The 25,219-nt window shown below is 44.8% G+C and overlaps 1 protein-coding gene across 7 annotated transcripts in view; it reads right to left on the bottom strand.

The window, feature by feature from the left end:
- exoc6 (exocyst complex component 6) overlaps window positions 1–22,797 on the bottom strand; it is a 46,784-nt gene extending 23,987 nt beyond the window's left edge. For 2 of the 7 annotated variants that reach the window (XM_010895868.4, XM_010895870.4), the window contains exons 1-10: window positions 22,615–22,797; window positions 13,559–13,730; window positions 10,323–10,370; window positions 10,135–10,225; window positions 9,707–9,752; window positions 8,054–8,258; window positions 5,877–6,023; window positions 5,411–5,479; window positions 2,109–2,192; window positions 843–1,010 (exon numbers count right to left, since the gene is read on the bottom strand). In XM_010895868.4, coding sequence (XP_010894170.1) covers window positions 843–1,010; window positions 2,109–2,192; window positions 5,411–5,479; window positions 5,877–6,023; window positions 8,054–8,258; window positions 9,707–9,752; window positions 10,135–10,225; window positions 10,323–10,370; window positions 13,559–13,730; window positions 22,615–22,745 — 1,161 coding nt within the window. In that variant the 5' untranslated portion in view covers window positions 22,746–22,797. Of the gene's footprint in view, window positions 1–842; window positions 1,011–2,108; window positions 2,193–5,410; window positions 5,480–5,876; window positions 6,024–8,053; window positions 8,259–9,706; window positions 9,753–10,134; window positions 10,226–10,322; window positions 10,371–13,558; window positions 13,731–22,006; window positions 22,160–22,614 lie in introns of those variants that run through there. The other 5 variants (XM_010895864.5, XM_010895866.5, XM_010895869.4 and 2 more) reach the window with 4 other exon arrangements.
- Between the last annotated feature and the right edge of the window lie 2,422 nt (window positions 22,798–25,219).

Below are 25,219 nucleotides of genomic sequence, written 5' to 3'. Positions count from 1 at the left end.
AAATGTATTACTATTAAGTATTATGTATGTTACAAGTCGGAGGGATAGTTGTGCGATGCAAGTACAAATGGCAATTCTAAATGTGCAATCGAAGCTAATTCGAATGTGTAGCATGTGCAACTGAAATGCAGGGACAGAAGCAATGAGGTTCCCGAGGTAGACACGTACATGTAACAACCGGAAACCTCCTTATAATACTTTACAAAGCAGTGTCAGAGTCCAGTGGTACAAAGGGAGTAGTGCAACAAGGTCCCGGAGAGGCGGGTGGGAATGGTTAGTGATGGGTCACAGAGCTCAGCAGGGTTACAGCAGATGGAAAGAAACTGTTCCTGAGCCTGCTGGTGCGGGAACGAAGAGACCTGTATCGCCTGCCTGATGGAAGGAGGGCAAACAGTTTGTGGCATGGATGTGAAGTGTCCCTGATGATGCCGCGCGCCCTGTGCATGGCTGGGACTGGGCACCAGTGATGTGCTGGGCAGTTTTCACCATCCGTTGCAGGGCCTTCTGGTCGGGCACGGAGCAACAACCAAACCACACTGTGGCGCAGTTAGTCAGAATGCTCTCGATTGTGCAGCGGTAGAAGTTCACAAGGATCTTGGAAGACAGGAGGGCTTTCTTCAACCTCCTCAAAAAGTAGGGTTGAGGTTTTGAGGGTGTTGAGTGACTGTTAACCTGGATTTCCAAGGACTAGGGTTAACCTGGCTGTCTCCTAGTGCTGCATACTGCATTCACAGTGCATGTGTGTATGTTTATATTGTACTCACTGCAGTCCTCCCAATGGTTGTGTGTGTGCGTTTATACTGTATTTACAGAGTTGTGCTGTGTGTGTGCTTGGTACTCACAGAATGTGTGCGGAGCACGGCAATGATCTTGGACAGGGCCATGTTCCATATCTCCTCAGTGAAGGCCCTGGTGACCAGTCCCTGTGTGGCGTGAAGAATGTGATCCTCCACCACGAAGAACCCAACGATCTGATTAAAGTAGCGCCGGTAACCAGCCACGGTCTCATGCTGGAAAATAGAGACGTTACGACAAAAGTGCAGACTCAGAGAGGCAGTAATGTCACGTGATGAAAATAAAGAGGCAGTTGGAGAGGATGATAGAGGGATGAGAGAGGAGAGAGGGTAATGGATGGAGGGATGATAGAGGGTAGCAGGTAGAGGGATGATCGAGGGTAGCGGATGGAGGGATGATCGAGGGCAGCGGATGGAGGGATGATCGAGGGCAGCGGATGGAGGGATGATCGAGGGCAGCGGATGGAGGGATGATCGAGGGCAGCGGATGGAGGGATGATCGAGGGCAGCGGATGGAGGGATGATCGAGGGCAGCGGATGGAGGGATGATCGAGGGCAGCGGATGGAGGGATGATCGAGGGCAGCGGATGGAGGGATGATCGAGGGCAGCGGATGGAGGGATGATCGAGGGCAGCGGATGGAGGGATGATCGAGGGCAGCGGATGGAGGGATGATCGAGGGCAGCGGATGGAGGGATGATCGAGGGCAGCGGATGGAGGGATGATCGAGGGCAGCGGATGGAGGGATGATAGAGGGCAGCGGATGGAGGGATGATAGAGGGCAGCGGATGGAGGGATGATAGAGGGTAGCGGATGGAGGGATGATAGAGGGTAATGGATGGAGGGATGATAGAGGGTAGCGGATGGAGGGATGATAGAGGGTAATGGATGGAGGGATGATAGAGGGTAGCGGGGTGGAGAGAGGGTAATGGATGGAGGGATGATAGAGGGTAGCGGGGTGGAGAGAGGGTAATGGATGGAGGGGTGATAGAGGGTAGAGGGGTGGAGAGAGGGTAATGAATGGAGGGATGATAGAGGGCAGCGGGTAGAGGGGTGGAGAGAGGGTAATGAATGGAGGGATGATAGAGGGCAGCGGGTAGAGGGGTGGAGAGAGGGTAATGGATGGAGGGATGATAGAGGGTAGCGGGGTGGAGAGAGGGTAATGGATGGAGGGATGATAGAGGGTAGCGGGTAGAGGGAGGAGAGAGGGTAATGGATGGAGGGATGATAGAGGGTAGCGGGTAGAGGGGTGGAGAGAGGGTAGCAGACGGAGGGATGGAAATGAGAAAGAATAAAGCAAAAAAAGCTTCCTCACCATGTTAGACTGGGGCTGCAGGACAAGACGGGCCTGTTTTTTCCTTTGCTTCCTGTAGTAGTTCTCGAATGTCTCCCTGTCTCCCTACAGGTCAGAAAACAGAAATATGCAGCATTATGCAGACACTATACAGCATTATGTAGACATTATACAGCAATAGGTAGCATTATGAAGACATTATACAACATAACGTAGCATTAAAATTACTGCATGAGGAAACAGAATGACATATGGGTCTCCATGCCTTTGTATAAAGTATGAATATATGAGAATTTCTTGGCTGTTCATTACTAAATTAGAGGAAAGTTTTAAAGAGCAATCCCTTGGGCAGTGTATTAAAACATAAAACACTTGCACCACTTTTCGTGTCTTATAAAGAACCTTCTGACATTTAATAAAAAATTGGGGATCCAAATAAAACAATGCCCGGAAGCGGTCATCCAATTCAGTAAGAACTGTCCATCAACCGATGAAATTAAATTCCCAGGATGCATCAGTGATCAGCTCTAAATCAAGATAGTACTAAGACAAACAACCTGCTAGACGTAGCCTCGAGGACGGAGAGAAAAGAGAGAAACAGCGATAAAGGGTGGGAGGGGAAAAAAGAGAAAAGGGGGAAGAGAGAAAGGAGCTATGTACAAACAACTAAAGGAGTGTGACAGTAATGGCAAGCCTTCCCAGTCTCTGAGAGGGACTTAGTCCCGGTTCACTCATCGGGGGCAGGTATTCAGAGCAGAGTGCTCTTCACTGACTGATTCGCCACTGAGAATGAGCAGAAACTCAGCATGAACGCATCAGAATGGCGGCTCAGAGCAGAAGGAAGCCCATAGTTGGTTTTCTTCTACTGCGGAATGAAGTTACTGCTTGGTCAATCCCACTCAACCTCAAGAGAGATGAACCAGGTTACCCCTCAGCCAATCTCACTCAATCCTGTAAAGATGAACCAGGTTACTGCTCAGCCAATCCCACCTGAACCTTAGAGAGATGAACCATGTTACCGCTCAGCCAATCCCACTCAACTCTACAGAGATGAATGAACCAGGCGACCACTCAGCCAATCCCACTCAACCCTACAGAAATGAACCTTGTTACCACTCAGCCAATCCCACTAAACCCTTGACAGATGAACCATGTTACCCCACAGCCAATCCCACACAACCCTACAGAGATGAACCAGGTTACCGCCCAGTCAATCCCACTCAGCCCTACTATACTATAGTGTTCAACTTCTGACCTGAACCCTTGGATGAATAACATGCCAGTTGGGATGCATTCAGTACTTTAGGGCCACAACACAGTTCACACAGAGAGATTAAAGACGTTAGCACCTAAAAGCCAGAGACTAACCCCCTGGCTCCACTCCCGCAAAATAACAGTTTTTATTTGGATTAATGCTGAAATGACAGCGCTGGCATTCCAATCACAACCCTGCATATCCCATGGTTACACAGGAATAAAACAGCCTTCATCAGAGGCACACAGCCGGCAGCTGTTGGTGTTGAAACACTTGAAGCATGAAGGAAAAACTGCTGAAAACAACAGAGACGTCCAGTGGAATCTTTATTACGGAATCAAACCCAATCTGAGTGTCCCAAATGGCAACCGATTCCCTACAGCGGACAGCTTCCAGCCAGATACATATTGGGTTCCTGTGCACTGCACAGGGAACAGGGTGCCCTTTAGGAGATAGCCAGGTCACTCTGAAATCCTCTGTGGATGAGCCTTCTAATCTGTGTGTGGTGGTGATGTTGAGAATGTAATTAAGCTGCCGCTGATGGATGCCATTGTTCTGCAGCAGAGGCCTGGCTCAAGGCCTACTAACAATAGGCTGAAGGCTTAGAGGTATTCAAGGAGCAGAGAGGATTAGGATCATGTTAAGTGACTAGCAGAGTGACCCAACAATTATCCTCTCCTTGCTAACCTTATTCCCTTGTCTACTGATCCAATCTTCCTATTAACCATTACCTACCTAATTCCCTTGTCTACTGATCCAATGTTTCTATAAAAAATTACTATACTGATTTCCTTGTCTACCAATCCAATGTTACTATCAACCATTACTAACCCAATCCCTTGGTTCACTTAACCAACACGGTCTGGCCAAACTAAGTAACAGGCATGAAGAGCCTTGGTCAGGGAGGTGACCAAAAACCCAATGGTCCCTCTAACAGAGCTTCAGAGTTTCTCTGCAGAGATGGGAGAACCTGCCAGAAGGGCAACCATCTCTGCAGCACTCCATTATGGAAAAATACTGTCTGGTCTGGTGAGACCAAAATCACACTTGGTGACCTGAATGAAAAGTGCCATGTCTGGCAAAAAACACTAATCTCCTGACTAATACCATCCCAACTATGAAGCATGGTGGTGGGAGCATCATGCTATGGGGAGGCTTTTCAGCAGCAGTGACTGAGTGAGTGGTCAGGATTGAGGGAATTATGAACGGAGTGAGAGGTCCTTGAAATGTTTTGTTGATCCAGAACCGGACAGGACCTCAGACTTAGACGAAGATTAATCTTTCAGCATGACAACAACCCAAAGCACACAGCCAAGAGAATACTGGATTGGCATGGGGACAATTCTGTAAATGTTCTTGAGTGTTCCAGTCAAAGCTCAGATTTAAACCCCTTTGAACATCTATGTGGAGACCTGAAGATTGCAGTTCAAAAGCTCCTAATCCAATCCAACAGAATGGGAGAAACTGCCCATATCCAGGTGTGCCAAACTGATAGAGGCATACCCAAGACCGGAATCAGGGATTGCTGTCAAAGGCGCTACTGAAAAAAGGGTCTGAATACTTGGGGTTAAGCATTCATTTTAGGGTTAAGCATTTGTGCCAAACAAATTGGCACAAATGTATAGAAATTAGTTTTTGCTTTGTGATTATGGGGTATTGCGTGTGGATTGAATGCATTAAAAAAAAAAAAAAAGGGGATCAGAATACTTTCTGAAGACACTGTATATTTAATGGGTGCAATAATGAGGCCAATGTGTTATTTACCAGTACGTACTGAACAGCCAACTTCAAAGCAAAGGCAATAAGAACAAATCCGTCATTTTGTGGAATTATTCTAATACGAACTTAGCATTTCGAGGGAGAAAGCTGATCCAAAGATTCAACACATGGTCTAAAGATACAGTTAAACATTCTCTCATATGTGCTTCTTTGGGAAACAGTCACGGCTTATAAATAACAATTCACCAGTGCATGGATACTTTTAAACAAGATCCAGGATAGTGTAGATAATAAAGAACATATCTAGTGGTTAAAACATATCTAGAATAGTATATCTAGGTGTACATACCAGAACGGTATAGATGTGGAGACATCTGTAGACCGGAGAGAAGTCCACCAGATCCTGAGCTGTTAAAACCTGGCAAGCAGAACATATAAGAATACATAAAAAATACCAGAAGACACTTTAGTTGTGGCAGGTCAGATGAGACACAAATTGCCACTCCTTTGCACAACAGTTTAAAATTAACAGAATGCTTGCTTCAGCAGGTCGATACTGCCAATGAACAAGTGCCACCATAAAGATCTGCCAAAACTAAAGCTCCATGTCTCTGTGGGAATAGCTGCAAAAAGATTTCCAAAATGAAACACATTCTTTATAAACATATACAGATATTTTTTTTGCCAAATCATTCATTGGGGAGCCGAAAATAACGACTGGCAGCGAATGACTTCCTGGTATCTGTTGTTTTATTAGTGGACCAAAGAGAATGAAAAATAAAACTATGAAAAAGATTAAAGAGTGTTAAAAGCACCTCCTCCTCTGATTGGTCGTCGTCCTCCAAACCTAGACCGTTGTTCTGGCTGGGTATCTGTCCATTCAGGGAGTAGAGAGGCTTGCCATAACCCATACCACTGGCCTGCTTTTGAACCGCACTGTTAAACGTCCTGTGCTGCTGGGCCTGGGCATGGAAAAAAAACAACAACACAGAAGTCAGACCCCATCAGCAAAAAAAAAGCTAAGACCTCAGGCCGAAATCAAGAACTAAATACTAATCCTAACTCTTGCGAGTTGTAGTCGACAGAACAGGGTACAGTGGGCTGGATTCATACTCTACTACCGCTTACTGTACGTCTGCTTGGGTCAGCGGGTTAACCTGTTAGACCACCCTAGATCACGATGCTAACGTTTTTCTATAACATATACGGAAGGACAGAGAAATAAAATAGACACCAAAAAACTAGTTCCTATAAACATTCTGCACTTTGTCAAATTTTGTCCAGTCCGTGCCTCACCTTCATACATAGAAACCTTTTCACTTTAATCCCTGTGTTATACATTAGTAACTAGAAACTATTCAAAAAGTTACAAATAACTATTAATTAGATACTAGTACTTATTCATTAGTTCAAATGAAATAGCAACTAATATCTATTTCAGTTTTCTGTTTTAAGTGGAGATATACAAACAGCAGTGTGTCAGGTGAGTTACATTAGCAGTAAATGAACAGCAAGAAGGAATAATATTTTTGTATGATTCATTTTCCTTCTTGCTGTTTTTGAAGCCTAGAATAGCTTTGATGTATTTTTCGACATCCATCACAAAAACATGGAAAGGGGGCCACATTCATGAATATAAAATCTGGGATAAAATCCAAAAGATTAATCATAAAATATTCCCTCTCCCTGCGAATGAGTGACCATGTTTTATCACTCTTGCTCATCTCCGCTTTCTCCAGGGGCTATGCTGCCTGCTTAGAAGCACAATAGATGGTCAATATTGAACTTGGACATCAGCATATGATGTTTTCATAGTGACAGACAGGGAATTAAAATATCAAGCTGGCACAGATAAGGTCAACAATGCTAATGGAACAGATTGGGTACTACCATGACGCATAAAGCCATTAAGTGAGACTATGGTATAGTCTGTAGACACCTTCACACCTACCAAAGCATCTCCAACAGACTACCTAAACACCTGCTTTTAAACGAGTGGCTGATACAGAGTGTGTGTGGAACATAATGAAAAGGTGTGTATACAATCAATATTCCGGTTTTCTTTTCTCTTGTCTTTCCAGCATCGCTCACCCTCATCAGCCACAGATTTTTCCATGTTGAACCGGGAGTTGAAGCAGAGGAGCCACCAGAAAATATAGGAGACAAGACAATTCTTCGTTCTTAACAGGATAAAGGCTGATAAAACGGCTAGCCATATTTGGAAGGAATAACAGTTCTGTGTTAGGACGGACCAATACAACTTTATGCACCTGGATTTGTTTACATTTGACTCTCGTCCTTTAAAAAACCGTTGGTCAAGTTCTTTTGGGGAGCATCAACGGGCAGCAATCTTCAAGTTACGCTACAAAAGTTTTAACAGTTTTCAGGTTAAGGCTCTGACCGGGCCACTAAAGTATATCTACCTTTTTAATCCTTAGCCACTCACACCCACTCACAGCTTTGTCTGCTTGATTGTTGTCAATCTGAAAGGTGGACTTGTCTTTGTGTTGCTACATTAATTTTCCCCGTCTATCCTGCCAAGTGTCCCTGATGATGTGAATCATCCCCAAACATGATGCTGCCGCCACCACCATGTTTCACAGTCTGGCTGCTCCTACTCGAGTGAAGTGCCTGGGGAATTGGTAAAAGTGTAACAGATGTCAATTTACTGACAGTCCGTCGGGCCCCACACTAGGAGCAGACTCGCGGTCCTTTGCACTGCAACACTCGTCACCACCATCCGAGACAACGTTCCAACCGTTTCAGCTATACAAAAGGTAACAATAGTATAGCCTCATCAATGACATTTCAAACTTGCTGCGGAGTGAAGTTCCGGTATGTTCTTAACTCTGTTACAAAGGGCCAAGGTTAACAACATGTTTCATGGCAGTCCCCATGTGGGTCAAGGGTCATGGGTAAAAGTTCAAGGTCGCCTACATGTTATATGGCAGTCTCTACCAGGGTTAAGAGGTAAAGGGTCACAGTTAACTACCTGTTTCATGGCAGTCTCTCCAATCTTGTCAGAGTGTTTCCTGATGCTCTCCAGGAAGTCCTTGAGGTCAGACATGGAGATGTCCTTGATCTCCTCTCTGAGCTTGGGCAGGTTCTCAGCCATGATCTGACAGAAGCGATACTGGCTGACCCGGGGGATGTAGACCTCCTCCAACTGCTCCATGGTTTTCAAAGCAGCATAATATCTGGAAGAGAGATCTACACTCATCTTATGCTTCTCACCCCTCCCTCCCCCTCTGTTGTTTCGTTCTGGATTTATACTGCTATTGTAGAAGTACTGGCGAAACTGACATTGTTATTACTCAAACAGCCACTGCTTTATTTGTTAAGGACGATAAGATGACTAACAGAGCAGATTCATTTCAGCTAAGGGGCGGGGCTGTTTGGTGCGAGGGGCGGGGCTGTTCGGGTGAAGGTCTGGGCTTTGCTGGGTGGTCCCGGGTTAACAGCCCGGCATGACAGGTCACAATGGCCTAAATAGGATGAAGGATCTTCTCACCCATAACAGTCACCCCAAGGCCTCCCAGTGCGTGTGTGTCAGCGTTTGCTCCTCCCTTGTTGCGTGTGTGTCAGCGTTTGCTCCTCCCCTGTGCGTGTGTGTGTGTGTCCGTCTAGTGTGTACGTGTGTGTGCCATTGAGTTGCTTTGTGAAGCGTGGTTCATTCCCAGTGTGATTGGGCTGTGTCCCAGGCAGGTCATTAGTGCTGACAGGAGACACAGGGAAACAGAGAGGCACACTGGGCTAATTGCCTTCATTGGGCCATAGAGAGAGATAGAGGGCACACCTGCCACAAAGTGACGAGCAGCACCACAGAAGGAAGAAATATCGTTGAAGTAGACAACTGGGTGGGACTTTCTATGGTTTGAGAAAAGACTGTGTGATTCCAGCCTGGTAACATGGAGGGATCGGCCAGTGAATGATCCTTCTGAGAAAGCATTCAAGAACTGCAGGTGGCAGTCAACGACCATCAGTTGCTTTGTCCTGTCCAGACTACACTGACTAGGCATATGGTATGTATAGGAGAATGTGTTCCAGGTCAGCTTACAAGTGTTGAATAAAAAAAAAAGTGCGTGAATGTACAATTTCAGTTTGCCTACAAACCGCCAAATGAACACACAGAGATAGACGTTCACTGAAATGGAGATTGTCCTCAATGGCGCAGGTTATCAAGAGTCGACTCTGGTTAATCTAGGGCCGTAAACCAAACTCCAAATCCAATAGGCGAAGCTTGAAGAGAATTGGTTCATTTCAGTGTACTTTCTGAAAATGACTGGAAAGCAAATGCAATTCGTCCCATCCGTTGACGAACATGCCGCCACGGAGTCAATCCATGAGTGAAGCTCGGGGGGCTCTTTCCAACTCTACGGCTAGAGCCTGTGACAGCTCGGCTGTGTGCTGTGAGGAAGGGCACACACAAGGTCAATTGTCCTGCGTCTGAATGGTGAACTCTCCCTGGGACGTGTTAGGACTCATTAAACAGACATTCACTGACAAGGAAGGGTCATTATTGTCAGGTTCAGAGTGAACTTCACTTCCCCTCTTTGAGGAAACCAACCCCCCCCCCCCCCCCTATTTACAGAGGTTTGGTGAAATCAGATTTTTGTTAATTATTCACAAGGATTGTAGCAGTTACCTTTTAGATTCGAGCTGCTCCTTCAATTTACTGTACATTTCTAGGACTGCAAAGGAAACACGTAGAAGGAGGAAAGTTAGTGTTTTAGAACACAAAACAACATGCAGCCAAATGACTTTGGTCGACACCACTGATCTGCAACAATGTCTTCTGAATGTGACTTGTTATCAACCTGGACGCAAACGAGAGCATCCTGTTGTTTTTAGGCTGACATACGAAATAAACGCAGTCTACATGCACATGTATGTATCACAGGAATGCATGTGTTCAATTCCCTTGCTGGCCCACCCGATGTGGTTCACCAACCACCAAGCCCTTTAGAGGCACATCAACACAGTGCATCATCCCCAAGCATGTTCTTTATCTCATGGTGAGAACCCATAAGTTAAAGAACACGCCGTCGTCCTGCGTGTGGTCAGCTTTCTCACCCGGAATACATAGCTGTAGCTTCTCAACGGTGGTAGCCATGTTCCTCTGCTGTATCCGACAGCGAATCACCTCCTCCGTCTGGGCTGTGACCTTAAATAAAAAGAGGTCACGGGGGAGCAAGGCCTTCGCAGTTACCCAGAGGTCAGACAGAGGTGCTTTCTGTCTCAATCTTGACCAGTCCACTTACCTCTCGGCCGGCGTCTTGCAGTCTTCGATTGGTGTCGGTAACCTGGCCCTTAAAAAAAAAATACAGATAATATGGTTCACTGTTGTTAGACAAATAAGGGTTAGACAACTCCCTGTTGTAGCTGCTCACCCTGTAATCAGATCATCGTCCATGAGGGCACAGAGACAAATGCAGGCAAATTCTGATTAACTCTGCAGCGGAACGTGAACTTTTGGTCGGCGTCAAAGCTTTTATGCGCTGTAATAGCTTATGACAGCCCTTTCTAACAGATTCTGCGACAAACTTCTCAATTCTACGTTGGGGATTTTTGAACTCTCCTTGTTGCTGCGGGTCTTGTCAAACAATTCAAATCAATGACCCAATTGACCAGTGGCCCCTTCCTGATAACCTCAATGAGCTCTATGCGCCATTCATTGTCTGGGGGCGGAAGACCCACTGCATCTTCTGGTAATTAAACATTGGGTTTCGGAGCTGAATACAAACAGTTACTGGCTGGTTGATTCACAACAGAACGGAGGGGTCCGGTCCACCATGAGGTGACAGGGGCAGAGTTGGGAGGCAGGGAGCTGCAGGTGCATGCGAACAGTGGGGACAGAGAGCGACTAGGACAGCACAGCCACAGAGAACGATTCCCACATAGCATCCCCACATCTCATTAGCTCATAGTAATAAGGAAGCAGCTCATTCGGGGGGTTTATTAAAAGTCTCATTAATCTGAGGGACAAAGATGGCCAGTGAGCTGGTTGATCTGCTGCAGGATCTGCTGGCCCTTGTTATCTGAATATGCTTGCTTTATATAATGACTGGTCCAATTACCACCTTGGGCCGTCCACTCAGCCTGCAACCATCTGGTCATCATAAGAGCACGCTGAGCTGTGGAAAGAGAGCTAAAGAGATCTGGCCTGTGCCCCTGGTGCAGCTGGGCTGCTTAACTTCTGCTCTGTAACTCCTGATATAATGTATCTCATTAGGCTAACTTGGTGTGGCTGAAGAATCAATACCGGCTGTGTAAGTCTGGCCATGTATGAACTTGATTAGTCCATCTGTGACAAATTCAACTGACTGAACATGATCTAGAAAGCCACACACACACACACACACACACACACACACGTGCCTATATATAAGGACCAAAACTTCATAGTGCATGTCAGAGCCAAAAACAAACCCATGAAGTCCAAGGAACTCTCTGTAGACCTCTGAGATGGAATTGTGTCAGGGCATAGAACTGGAGAAGGTTGCAAAGAATTGCTAATGAAATGGAAGAATATTGGAACTACCCAGGCAATCCCTAGAACTAGCCCACCCAGACCAACAAGGTAACCAAGCAAGAGGTGCATTGGTCAGGGTTCACGGTTTCTCTGCAGAGATGGGAGAAACAGCCAGAAGGACAACCATCTCTGCAGCACTCCATCAATCAGGCCTTTAGGGTGGAGTGGCTAGACAGAAGCCACTCTTGAAAGGCACATGCTGTCTGAAGGAAAAAGATTCTCTGATCTTAAGAGACCACCATCAAATCACTTTGGTCTGAATGCCAATTGATACGTCAGGTGAAAAAACTTACCACTCATCTCAGGCTTGAGGAAAGGATGAACGGGGCAAAATATAGCAAGGTCCATGAAGTACACCTGACACAGAGTGCCTCAGACTGGGGCAAAGATTCTTACTTTAGGACAACAATGACCCAAATCACACAGTCACAACAACGCAGGAATCAGGATGAATCTGTGTGTATCCTCGAGTGGTCCAGCCAAAGTCCGGACGTCAACCCCACTGAATATCTGTGGGGAGACCTGAAGCTCGCAGATCACCAATGCCCCCAATCCAATCTGACAGAGCTTTAAGGGATTTAAATAGAAAAATTGAAGAAACTGCCCAAATACAGGTATGCAAAACTGGCAGAGGCATAACTAAGAAGACTTGAAATGGTCATTGCTGCCAAAGGTGCTTCTAACAATTCAGTCTGTAACATAGAATGTGGAGATAGCAGTAGGCGAGACTGGAGAAAAGGTTCAGGGCTTCTTGATAGACCCTGGCATACGTGACTAGAGCAACAGGCTATTAGGGCTGCAACAATCTGGCTACCATGTGCAGTAAAAACAGTGTTGACAGTTAGAGATGAAGACTGTAATGAAAATAAAATAACCGTCGACGGGCTAAAGCCAGGTCATCTGTATACTTACATGGTTGAATTAACTTTATCGCACCTTCCTAAAACCCCATAATAACTGATGCAAATCCATCCGTATGGCTGAAATACAGGTGGATCGCAGAAGAATTTCATATTGTAGAAAGGTTCAAAAAGTGAAACCTTCATATATTGTAGATTCATTACACATAGTGAAATATTTCAAGGCTTTTTTGTTTCATTCTTGATGATTAAGGCTCACAGCTCATGGAAATAAAAAATTCTGTATCTCAAAATATAAGAATACAAAAATGTACAGTACAGAAACGTCAACCTAAAAAGAGCTCAAATCAGCTAATTAACTCCACGAGCCTTCAGTACACACAACCACAATCATGGGGAAGACTGCTGACTTGACAGTTGTCCAGAAGACTCTCACTGACATCCTCCATGAGAATGGTAAGCCACAGAAGGTCGTTGCTGAAAGGGCTGGCTGTTCACAGAGTGCTGTATCAAAGCACATTCATGGAAAGTTGACTGGAAGGGTAAAGTGTGGTAGGAAAAGGTGCACAAGCAACAGGGACGATCACAGCCTTGAGAGGATTGTCAAGCAAAGCCGATTCAAGAACTTGGGGGAGATGGACTCACAAGGAGTGGACTGAGGCTGGAGTCAGTGCATCCAGAGCCACCATGCACAGGCGTGTCCAGGAAATGGGCTACAAGGGTTGCATTCCTAGTGTCTAGCCACTCCTAGGTCAAAATTTCTGTATTGTAAATCTTTTATTCTAATATTTTGAGATACTGGATTTTTGAGTTCCATGAGCTGTAAGTCGTAATCATCAAGACAAACAAAAAAGGCTTGACATTTTTCACTTTGTGTAATGATTGTAGTATATGAAGGTGCAAAAATTGAACTTTCCCACGATATTCATCTTTTTTGAGATGCACCTGTAAGCAATTTGATTCAAATAAAATGGTCATTACCATGGTGGCTATTTGGTTGACCGACAACCGTCATGGCCCTACAATCTTTGCACTGCAAACACCGGAATGCCTAGCCTGCATTTCTGTATGGAGTAAAACATTTTGCCAGTGTTCACTCTCTCACCATCAGTTTCTCTGCATCCGCACGGACTTTGAGCAGCTCAGTGATGGCGTCCACAAAACCTTGATGATGAAAATTGCACATCTTCTCGATCTCACGGTCATGGTTCCGGATTCTGATGTCTAGCTTCTCCATAAACCTCTTATGTGCATTGGGCTGGTCATCGTACACTGATCTGAAACACAGACAAATCAGGGAACATTCAGGTGACAAAAAAAGCAACCCGCAAGGCTGCCAACACACATTTCCACAAGGTTGATTTTAAAAACAGTTACGCTAATAGATTTTGAGGCTTAAGCTTGTAGTTGGAAGTAGTTTCAATAAAATGTATTTAGACCATTTATTTTTGTATATATTTATAACAATACCTGCCATAACTCCAGTAGTACTGTTACGCTAGCCGTAAAAAACATGCCATAACTGTAGTACCGTTACGCTAGCTGTACAAAGCAGGCCATTACTCCAGCAGTACCGTTACGCTAGCTGTAGAACGCCTGCCATAGCTCCAGCAGTACCGTTACACTAGCTGTAGAATGCCTGCCATAACTACAGCAGTACTGTTACGTTAGCTGTAGAACGTGTGTCATAACTCCAACAGAAGGAACTATGTCAAGTAGCCAACATAAACCAAGTGGAGCTGGCCGTGAAAAACCAAGCAGGTGCTCCTTTCGCAGTATCATGCATGATGACTCCAAGGCATGGTTCCAACAAACCTGCTTCACCCCAACTACGCCCAAAACCCCACCCCGGCTTTAAAGGGACTAGGGTGTCATCTGACCCACTGTGTGGGGATATGAATAACCTGTGAATATTCTGCTTCCCCTGTGAGACGACAGGCCCCGCAGTCTGCTTGGGACATAGGGCTGAAACATTTTATATAGGAACCAGGCTGTCAGTTAAGGGGCATTTGTTGATGCTGAAAAACAAAGGTTCAGCAACCAACAACACAGGAGTGACAAGATACCCACCCACAGGACAGGGTTAGAAATGGCTGGGTTATCGAGACGAGTTGATGAGGGACTAGGTTAGGATTAGTAGGCAGGGTTGATGTGGGACTAGGTTAGGGTCAGGACTAGTGGGTGGAGCTGATGTGGGACTAGGTTAGGCTTGAGAATAGTGGACTTTTTGGGCAGAGGAAAAGCACTGATAATCAGTGCTGCACATTGCAAACAAAGTCTAAAAACACTGCTTTACAGATTAATGTGAGCCATGTAACAGAAGTGATGTGTCAACATTAGTACATCGTCCTTGAAATAAAGAACCATACCGCCATCTGCTGGCAAAACAAAGAAAAGAAAAGATGTTAACTGAAAATAAAATAACCACATTGAAAGAGAGCTTTTCAGTCAATGGTACTGTGGCTCCCCCACCTGGACAAAAGGTTAAATACACAGCACCGAACCAGGAAGTGAAAGGTTAGCCAACTATCTGGTAACACCATAGTAATGGGCTTTATTCTCGGATAGTCTACATCCCAAATTCCCTACATAGTACACTACAACCTGGTAGTTGGTGGGACATGCAGTGTAAATTGGGATGGGGACATGCAACATCAAACCATGACCTCCATGTACTAGCCAGACAAAATCAACCACACCTGCAAGGAATCCGCACAGCATCACACATGAATGGGAGGCCATAAAAGATCGCCCATTTGCTTCACTATCTATAGCTATTTATAAACTGGGTGGGTGGAATCGTGAATGCCGACTGGCTGAACATTGCCGCTTTTACACCTTATAAAAGCAATTGGTTTATAATAGCAATATGGCATCTCTGGGTTTTGTGGTACATAACCAACATACCACGGCTAAAGACTCAGCTTGGCTTTGTGATAAGCCCTCTACACTTATACCACACCCCATGCCTTCTGGTTTGGATATAATATGCTGTATATTATTCAAGAATAACTCTTATGTGATGGCTCACGGTTAAGCAGAGGAAACGAAAGATAGGTAGACAGGGGTCGCAACACTTTGAGAGGGTTTTTTTTATATAAAGGGTTTCGTTAAAAATAAGGTAGAATATGTTTTAGATATAACTTTAGATCTAACCTTGAAGGGTTGAGCATTAAACTTCATACGCGCAGAAAGCTACATTTGTATGTATTCATCTACAAAGCCCGTTTCTGTAAACTCCCAGTTCACCTATGTAGTTTGTTCTCCTTGCCCGCTAGCCGTAACCATACCCGGTCTGCTACGTGGTTGCTATTGAAAATCCATGGCACATTTACAGTATTAGGCAAGACTGCCTTCTTGTCATGTGCACCAGAGGCATGAGATTTACTATATAAACGTAAAATGTAGCACACAAACACACAGTAGATGAAAAAATAAAGTAGCCCTTGCTATACGAGTCATCGTTGGAACTGTTAGGGCAGACAAAGGAAGAGAACAGGGAGACTCGTCCATGTGACAAGAACCTGGTTATCAACCGCAGTGGGGACAGATGCAGGGCCATCAACCGCAGTGGGGACAGATGCAGGGCCATCAACCGCAGTGGGGACAGATGCAGGGCCATCAACCGCAGTGGGGACAGATGCAGGGCCATCAACCGCAGTGGGGACAGATGCAGGGCCATCAACCGCAGTGGGGACAGATGCAGGGCCATCAACCGCAGTGGGGACAGATGCAGGGCCATCAACCGCAGTGGGGACAGATGCAGGGCCATCAACCGCAGTGGGGACAGATGCAGGGCCATCAACCGCAGTGGGGACAGATGCAGGGCCATCAACCGCAGTGGGGACAGATGCAGGGCCATCAACCGCAGTGGGGACAGATGCAGGGCCATCAACCGCAGTGGGGACAGATGCAGGGCGATCAACCGCAGTGGGGACAGATGCAGGGCCATCAACCGCAGTGGGGACAGATGCAGGGCCATCAACCGCAGTGGGGACAGATGCAGGGCCATCAACCGCAGTGTGGACCTATGCAGGGTTATTAACTGCAGTGTGGACATTCAGAGAGTTGTTTACTGAAGGTCCTGCTCAACAAGATGACTGTTTTCTTAGCATTTTAAAGACATTTCCAAGGCATTTTTAAAAAGTACGTATCCAGCCCACCTAGTATTACTAACCAGATTATAATCACACGTGTGCACTTTTTGTACGCTGGGATTAAAAAACAACTAGCCTACCGTTTCATTGTAGGCCATCTCAATGCAAGTGTTTGTCAGAAACGACTAGGCTGATAAAGCAATTTTTACAGGACAACTGACTTCCAAACATTCAAATTATATGGCCAGACGTTCAACTGCAATAGGGCCAAGATAGCAGAGGGCCCCCAAACAATAGACACCAACAGTCTTATCCGTGTTATACAATGGACTCGCTTGACTTCTCAAGGCCTAATATTACAATAGTGGTTAACTTTCATATCTCCACAATGATGACCTGGTTCTACAGAAGTACCGGGCCTAGAAGAGTGGTCCACCTTTGTGGGACATAAAATGATTCAATAAAATATGACGAGACAACTTCCAGGTGCATCCCATAGGTCATATTGATAACGGTGCACTGAAAACACATTAAAGATTAAGAAAACATACCACGGCACAACAGAGTTCATCAAGACACACTAGTAGATGTGTTTAAAATTTTAAACTGGAGGAGACTAAGAAAAGTTAGAATGCACTTTCTAACTTTTCTCAGTCTCCTCCAGTTTTAAATTTTAGGAGGAGATGAGGTCCTGGTCCACACCTGCGGAGTACCTGGTTTGGGGGGCCCGTTGCTGTCCCTGTCCACCTGGTCATACTTCTGACCTAGTCTAAAATCAAATAGACTCTGGATTTAGCCCAGAGAAATTTATTTATTATTCTAATTGGACTCTTAATCTCTCACCCGGCACAGCCAGAAGAGGACTGGTCACCCCACTGAGCCTGGGTCCTCTCTAGGTTTCTTCCTAAAATTCGGCCTTCTTAGGGAGTTTTTCCTAGCCACTGAAATCCAACACTAAAGTTGTTTGCTCTTTGGGGTTTAAGGCCGGGTGTCTCTGTAAAGCACTTTGTGACAACTGCTGTTGTAAAAAGGGCTTTATAAATAAATTTGATTGATTGATTGACGGTGGTAGTTTTTGTTTTTCATCCTACGGAGAAAATATTACGGCCCTTTTATTTTCAAAGCGAATGATTAGAACAGTGTGACCACGACACCTTTGTTTCCAGGAGAGCAATTGTTCAATGCAACATGTGAGGGAGCTGAAAGGTTAGGCACATGGTCTTCTCATGAGTACCCTCTGTTGATAGTGAACTCCCAGGGGTCCTAGTAACCCAGGTTGGGGCTGTCTGAAGGCTCCCTAAACCCACTGTACAAGACAGAGCGTAGTCCAACAACACCTTTAAAAGGCGGAGGCAAACTGAAGAAACCCAAATAGCACCAACATTTCGTATCACGGACATTCGGACCAACAGGAAGTAACACCTCAAGACAAATGTGCACTCCAGCCCCTTCTTTACAGCAACAACAGTACCAGGACTTCAGAAAACCCCTCCCAACACGCCAACCCCCTCCCCCGTACTGTGCTGACCCCTGCCTCAGTCATTCAAAACCGCCAAAATCACCACAGTGACCACCAAGAACAAAAGACATCCAGTCAGTTCTGAGCCAGCATAACGTATGTACAGTCCATTTCATCCACACCTCCTCTGCCAGGGAGTGGATCTTCCTGCTGCAGAGGTAAACTGAGACACATCGGACGGTCTGCGGACAGGCCCACCTGCTTGCCCCGGCCCTCCATTAAGGTGCTACACAAATCCAGGAACATTCTCAGATTCATCGTGATTCTGAAACAGTTTAACACTTCTGGCCAGGCCAATGGGGAACCGGGCCAGGTCCTTACTCGGTTATGACTATCCTATCAAGATGCAGTCGGATTGGCTCTGCGGCGGTACGCTGATGCAGTCTGTTAGCCCTTTTCACACCAGCACGTGGATGTGTTCATTTTTACACTGGCAGTCAAATCTGGTCTACCGGCCAGCTGACAGCAGAACACTAGATAATGACCAGGGCAGGCCCCACGGTTTCCTTACAACCTTGGGCATTATTATTACTCAAATTCCCCCTAATCTACAAAGCGAAGCTAACAAGTACACCCGTCAGAAAGAGAGACTATGACACAACCCCCAACGTAGACCCAAATGGGAGAGCAGTGCGACAAGAAACCACATCTGTGCAAAACTAGCCATGCCTGAGAAGGAAACGAAGATGAGGACACTGCAGGGTGTGGTACACAGCCGGCTCACTTGTTTGTGCAACAACTGAACTAGCCGGCGGAGATAAGATTCCTCCTTGATAGAAGAAGTGAATCTCTGGTCTAACACACAAACCACACTGCGGCCACGCTAAGATCCCTGCAGCTCCCTGCACCACGACCACTGTATTTACCCTCACCGATCAACACAAGGCTGAAACAAAGAGCCAGCGTGTGCCAGGCGCTAAAACGTTCGAGGGGGGGGCCAAGCTTTGGACTCCAGGTGTTTTCCTATGGTCACAATGCTAGGGGAGGACAGATGGTGTCAGCCACACAGTGGCCACTGAGCTATGTTACGCGGTGATATCCTGACTGGCCCTGGCAGTTAAACGGAGAGACAGGCTGCAGGTGCTTCCTGTGGGGCAGAGCCAAGGAGGGGCGAAAGGGGGAGGGAGGAGCCATGAGGGGGAGGAGGAGGGAGGGGTGAAAAGAAACCCGGCCGAGGAGTGGAAGATGTGGAGATGATAGAGGGCCATGGCCTTTTGGGAGTGCTGACCTCTGCTCCTCATCGACCAAAACCTTGTTAATGGACAGGGACTGCTGAACAAATGAAGAGCTCTCTTTAAGAGTTCCACGAATCAGAAGATTTGCTTCAGTTTGTAAATCAGGTAAAGAGTCAATGTGAACTGACATAAAAAAATCCCAGACGCAGGCGTGGTCGTCTATCCAAGGCTAGAGCTGGGAATGGCAAAGCATGTTGCCATTAATAACAATCACAGTCTTTCCAAGTTGGTAATACACGAATGGATCTATAATTAGGTGATAGAATACGACATTAATGACCGTTCATCACTGCCAAACCGCTTACAGACCAAGTGAAGAGAAAAAACTAAACACTGCTACCACCACCAGTGTGGTCTCAGAATTATTACTTAAACATCCAAAGCCTCATGGTAATGGGGAACAACAGGCCATGTCCTTCACGACTATTCTTTATCAGTCTTTCAAGTAGGAGGCCTTTTGTTCAGCTACACTCTGTCCCACACCCCGTGCTTCCCCAGAGCATACAAATCCCCGAAATTGTTCTACCCACTAATAGCCTCCTGTTTCCAGTCAGTCGAAAGAGCGGAACGCTTCGTGTCAGTTCCCATCGCTTCCTACGGCCGGGTGTCCACCCTTCGTCCCCGGCCCGCTGTAACGACACTGCTGCTGGGGCGGACACGCGAGGACAGCACCTCCCTCCCTGGGCCAACAACTCTTATGGACATCCTCAGCACATACACGGGCAGGAAATCATCCTCCACTCAGACACTGAGTAATCAGCAGGACCATATTAGCTAGATGAGCTTCCTTCATCCTGTTGTTGGGCCGCGCAGCACACTCACCAAAAGGTTGTGTCTTCCTGCTTAACCCCCCCCCCCCCCCCAATCCCCGGACCAGGCTGCTGCCAGTCCAGATAAAGGGGGAACTTGTGTTGAAAGAAATACTTAACAATAAGAACCCAATCTGCAGGCCAAACGTCCCTATTTAGTACAATATTGTGGTCCAAGGTTGAAAAAAAAAAAAATTAAGAGCACACTACAGGGGGAACAGGGCGACATTTAGAACACAGGTCTTGACAGGCTGAGATCTGCTGACCACAGGACAGGATGGAACAACAATGAGCCTTGAAGTCGAAGTCGGCACTGAGTGGATGGATACGTAGGTTTACTAGGTTACTATCGATGTGAGGACTGCGAACATTTTAACAATTATTAATATATATATATTTTTTTTTTAAATAACTATTTTAACCTAACCTTAACTCTAACGTCAACAACTTAACCTTTATACATAATCATGACCTAACCGTTAATGCCTACAGTAAACATAAACCTAACTGTATGCCAAAGACTAACCCTAATGCTAATTCTAAGCATAACACTAAACTTAACCCAAGGCAGATAATGGTCCTCACTTCTTGATCACTAAGATAGTACAAGAGGAACACACAGAGTATACATGTTTAGGCCCTAATAAGCAGATAAACAGGCCAGGTGTCCAACCCTCGTCCCCGGCCGTTATGCCTTAAAGACACCATAAAATACACAGGCTGGACCTGCCTAAACAAAGACACATAACGGTCATGAGTGTACTTAGGTGACCCCAGGGCAGGCTAGTCTGCTGGTGAACAACACATGTCCTCCAGGCATCCATTCTGGAAGGATTGGGCTGGTGGAGGGGACATGTAGCCTCAAAGCAGTTTCTGTTTCTACAGTGTTGACTGCCAGACCATCCTTCTCAGCTCAGGCCTGACAACAGTTCAGAAAAACACAGCTAGTCTAGGGAGAGTATAGCTACTATTATTATAATTATTGTTGTATAGCTAAGAGATCAGCAGGATGTAAAGGGATGATGGTACAGGCCAATAGTACTACTCGTCTCAGTACGTTATTATTTCCAGATGAAACCGTGACATGCTTCTAAATTGCCTATCACCCATCCGGTAATACTCAATACGAATAACCAGTGAATGAAAAGTAAACCGGTGACTGGTTGTATTTTGAGGCAATCCGGTAATATTCAATATGAATAACCAGTGAATGAAAAGTAAACCGGTGACCGGTTGTATTATGGATTGTAAGCGAACGTTCACTAGCTACTTAGCTAGCTAATAACACATATAGATACAGCAACTATAAGGTTTGTTGATAGCTAGTTAGCAATCTGAAGCTCAGTTCAGCTAGTAGCTGGCCAACCAACTGTGAAGAAATCTGGTAATATTTATAACCATTCCTATATTACCAAACTGAATTGATGAAATGTGGCTACGCTACTCGCAGTATGGCCTCTCGAGGCAACTAGGTAGTTAGCGTTAGCTAGTTAGCCAGCTAACTAACAACCTGATTAATTAGATTGCTAGCTAACTAGCCAGCTAACAACCTTGGGCATGACGAGCTACACAGCCACACCCACTTAATGTTTACAGTTCTGACATGTCACCCTAACTGATATTACATGTATAATGTTACAACACCTATTACAAAACATTTTAACATGGCACTTGATGTGTACACATTGGTTTACCTAAAGCTAGCCTGTTTAAACTAGCATTGCCATAGAAACAACGGTTTGTTAGCCAGCTAGCTAGCAAGCTACAATACATTGAATGCTAACTATCGAGCTAGCCAGGCTAGCTAACAAAGGTCTTTACATGTAATGTTCTACTTCGCCACCAAAGATGAAATAATAAAATATTTTTTCGTTAAAACACATATTTCCGTACCGAAGGGTCGGACCAACACAAGCTGTGTCGGTGCTTTCAATTTCCTGCAAAATACGTTCGTGTTCGGTTATACACTCCAAGGATTCATTCTCCGCCATGTTGGTTGTATTCATTATAGTGGTAAGCAATGACCGTGACACTGCGGGGAAACGGGAGTACAATCGAGTACCAGAACCGGTCGATAGGGGACGTAACATTACCTGTGTGATGTCGCAGTGACTGCCTTGGCAAGTACTGACTGATCGTCTAACCCTGGCAGAAATGTTGTTTATCGGACAACGGATTTAAGTAGGCGACCTAAGTCTGAACGTAAATATTAACAATTAACAGATGGGTCAATGAAACCATAAAACAATACTAACATGGCTTTTGTGGTTTTGCCTTTGGTACCAAACAAAAGTTGGGGACAGTAGATGCATCCATAAAAACGTAATTTCAATGACACATTTCATGATATATTTTATTTTAATCTTTACTGCCAGTGTTCAACAAATTAAAAAGTTTACGCTAATGGGTTAAAACTTGTCATAAAATCACAGTAAGTGACAACTGAAATTGCTCTTCAATATTTGTACATTCTTTCTTTTAAAATTAAAATAACAAATTACCTTAGGGTGGTTCCCAAGGGCAGGTCAACTGATTCAAGTTCAGCAAAAACATTTCCAAAGCTTTTCTCCTCTCTGCTACCATCATCTTCAGGAATATCTGGTAGGGGTTTATCCACTCTGTCGCTGGCCATTTCTCTATATTCTAGGAGGTTTGTGGGAAAGGATAGAGCTTTAGTGAATTCCTGGCCACACACCTACTGGGGTCACATAAGCTGTCAGCAGAAAAAAGCAGCTAGGGGAAAACAGCAACCTTGTGATCGGAGGAACTTTGAATCCAACAAAACAGTCAATTGCTTTTTAAGTTAAATATTGCCACACATAACCTCATTTGGCATACCATATGAATTGTCCATTAGCCTAAAAACAACTCTCATTCATGAACTCCTTGGCTTGTATGTGTGACAAAAATACTGTTAAATTTTCTTGTTGCTAATTGTCATAGTATAATTTCATAGATGTTCTGACTGTAAAAGAAGATAACACTGTTTTAATCCTTTAAAGACTTCTAAACTAATTTAATCATTTTGGACCAATCAACTCCTTTAATTTTTTTAACCAGTTTAACATGAGTTGTTGTGTAAAATAAAAAATAAAAAGTAGTTTTTTGTGTGGAACTGTGGAACTAAGAGTATGCTACTCTCCTGGCTGGGGCTCACTTACAAAAGAGATGTTCGTCTCAATGTGACTTTCCCTGGTTAAATAACAGATGTACTAAAAATAAGAATAACTACAATCACTTTTCCTTCCATTAAAAAGAAAGCTCAATTCGAGGTTACATGGCTTTTAGTACTAGACAATAACCTCTTTAAACAACAAAAGTCCTGACTATGAGTTTCCTTATTGCTCTCTGAAAAACAAGAAGTGGTTCTATGATTGCAGCAACAACACAGAGGAAACTCTGCTCATGTCCACAATGGCTCCCTGTTCCCTATTTAAGTGGTCTACCTTTAACCCAGACATCAAGGGTACTCTTGTCAAAGTAGGGCCCCTGTTTAGGGAATAGGCAGTCAAATCTTTTTTGGACACGCACTCTGTGTCTGAAGGACAGGAACTGGACCTGCAGGCAGGCAGGCGGTATAATGGTATTGTCTTAATGCAGTAGAAACTCGCTGTTTTGCTGACATCTCTCTCCGAAGGCTATTTATCAGCCGGATACAGTGTCAGCGCTAATCTTTCATCAGATGACAAACTCCCTGGCTGATAGATAACTGACCAAAGCCTGGAAGAGTAATTATGCAGATACACCACGACGTTCTCCAAAACAGAACCAACATGCTAAACTCAATTCCACCATTTACAGTGTTGAGTTGAGCAAAAACTATTATGGGCAGAATGGAACTGCAGATCTGAGTAACCAAGGAGGCCTTTTATTCTCTTAAATACAAGCTAATTATGAACTATCCTTTGGCCACTGAAATCCATTACTTATTAAAAAAAAAGTGTTGCAATCCACCCAAACTAGTTATTCACCTCCATCACAGATCTAGTTCCTATTACATACAGTATAGCGCACTGCTTATCAATCAAGCCATATGTGCTCTCTCTGTCTCACACACACATCTCAGTTCCCTGTCTTTTTTTCTTTCGCCATGCCTTTGTTCACTCTCTCTTCCTCCCTTATTGGTCAAAAGTAGTGTACTTCATAGGGAATAGTTTGGAACCCTGTCAGTGCACTTGAACTGGTCAGTCTGTGCCATTCTTTCCTCCATGTGTTCTTCCTGTCCTCACTCTACCAGCTTCCTGTATATTTTCTCTACAAAGAGACAAGACTTTGAATTGGCCTCTGGAACTCCTGAACATGTGTAAACTAACCCAAACCTATACTGATGCCTGTAAAAGCAGCACCATAATGCAATGTGTTCATACAAAGTTTGATGAAATACAGTGCCCCCGGATTTCATTTTGGTAACATAATATTTATACTTGACAATCTATTATTTTTTTGTGGGTTTACTTGATGCCATGCGTATAGAAAATGCCTATTCAGGACTATGAGTCAATGTTAAATCCTGGAAAGAGTGTCAATTCCAGGACAAAACAGATTTTATTAGAAATCGCCAAGCTGAAAAATATTTTGTATGTATCCAAATTGTCACCCTATTCCATTTATTTTTTTTTTTTTTGCTAGAACCCATAGGCCATTTCTGACTCGCCCAAAGACTATTAGACAAGGCTGGGACACTTATGAGTGCTGATTACTGGAATTGCTGGGATCACCCTGGCCTCTTTGTATTTGCAGAGACGTTAGTTCTCGTCTTACTGTGTCGCCTGTCAATGTTCTGATTAGATTGCAGTTGGGTAGAGGCATCAGTGGGAGCTGACCACTGTTTACTCTCTGAAATCAATATCTCAACTTTGAAAAGTACAAAGAACATCACAGGTAATGAGGATGTAATGTTTTGGATAGCAGATAAATGCCTTTGAAGGTTAGCGGTTTGTTTGAGCCACAGACGTCACTGACTGGGTTTGTCCTGCAGAGGGCATCGGTAAAGTATGTCTAACTTTCATCTCCGTTGCTTTCTCTCTCTCCCCCATCTTTCATTCTTTTTCTCTCCCTTTGTCTTTCTGCTCCTTCCTCCCTCTGCATATCCATCCGACTGAGAGA

This window comes from Esox lucius, chromosome 6 (assembly GCF_011004845.1).
Source record: "Esox lucius isolate fEsoLuc1 chromosome 6, fEsoLuc1.pri, whole genome shotgun sequence".
Taxonomy (NCBI): Eukaryota; Metazoa; Chordata; class Actinopteri; order Esociformes; family Esocidae; genus Esox; species Esox lucius.
The sequence above is the reverse complement of the archived record's forward strand: the minus strand, read 5'-3'. Positions and strand labels throughout refer to the sequence as shown.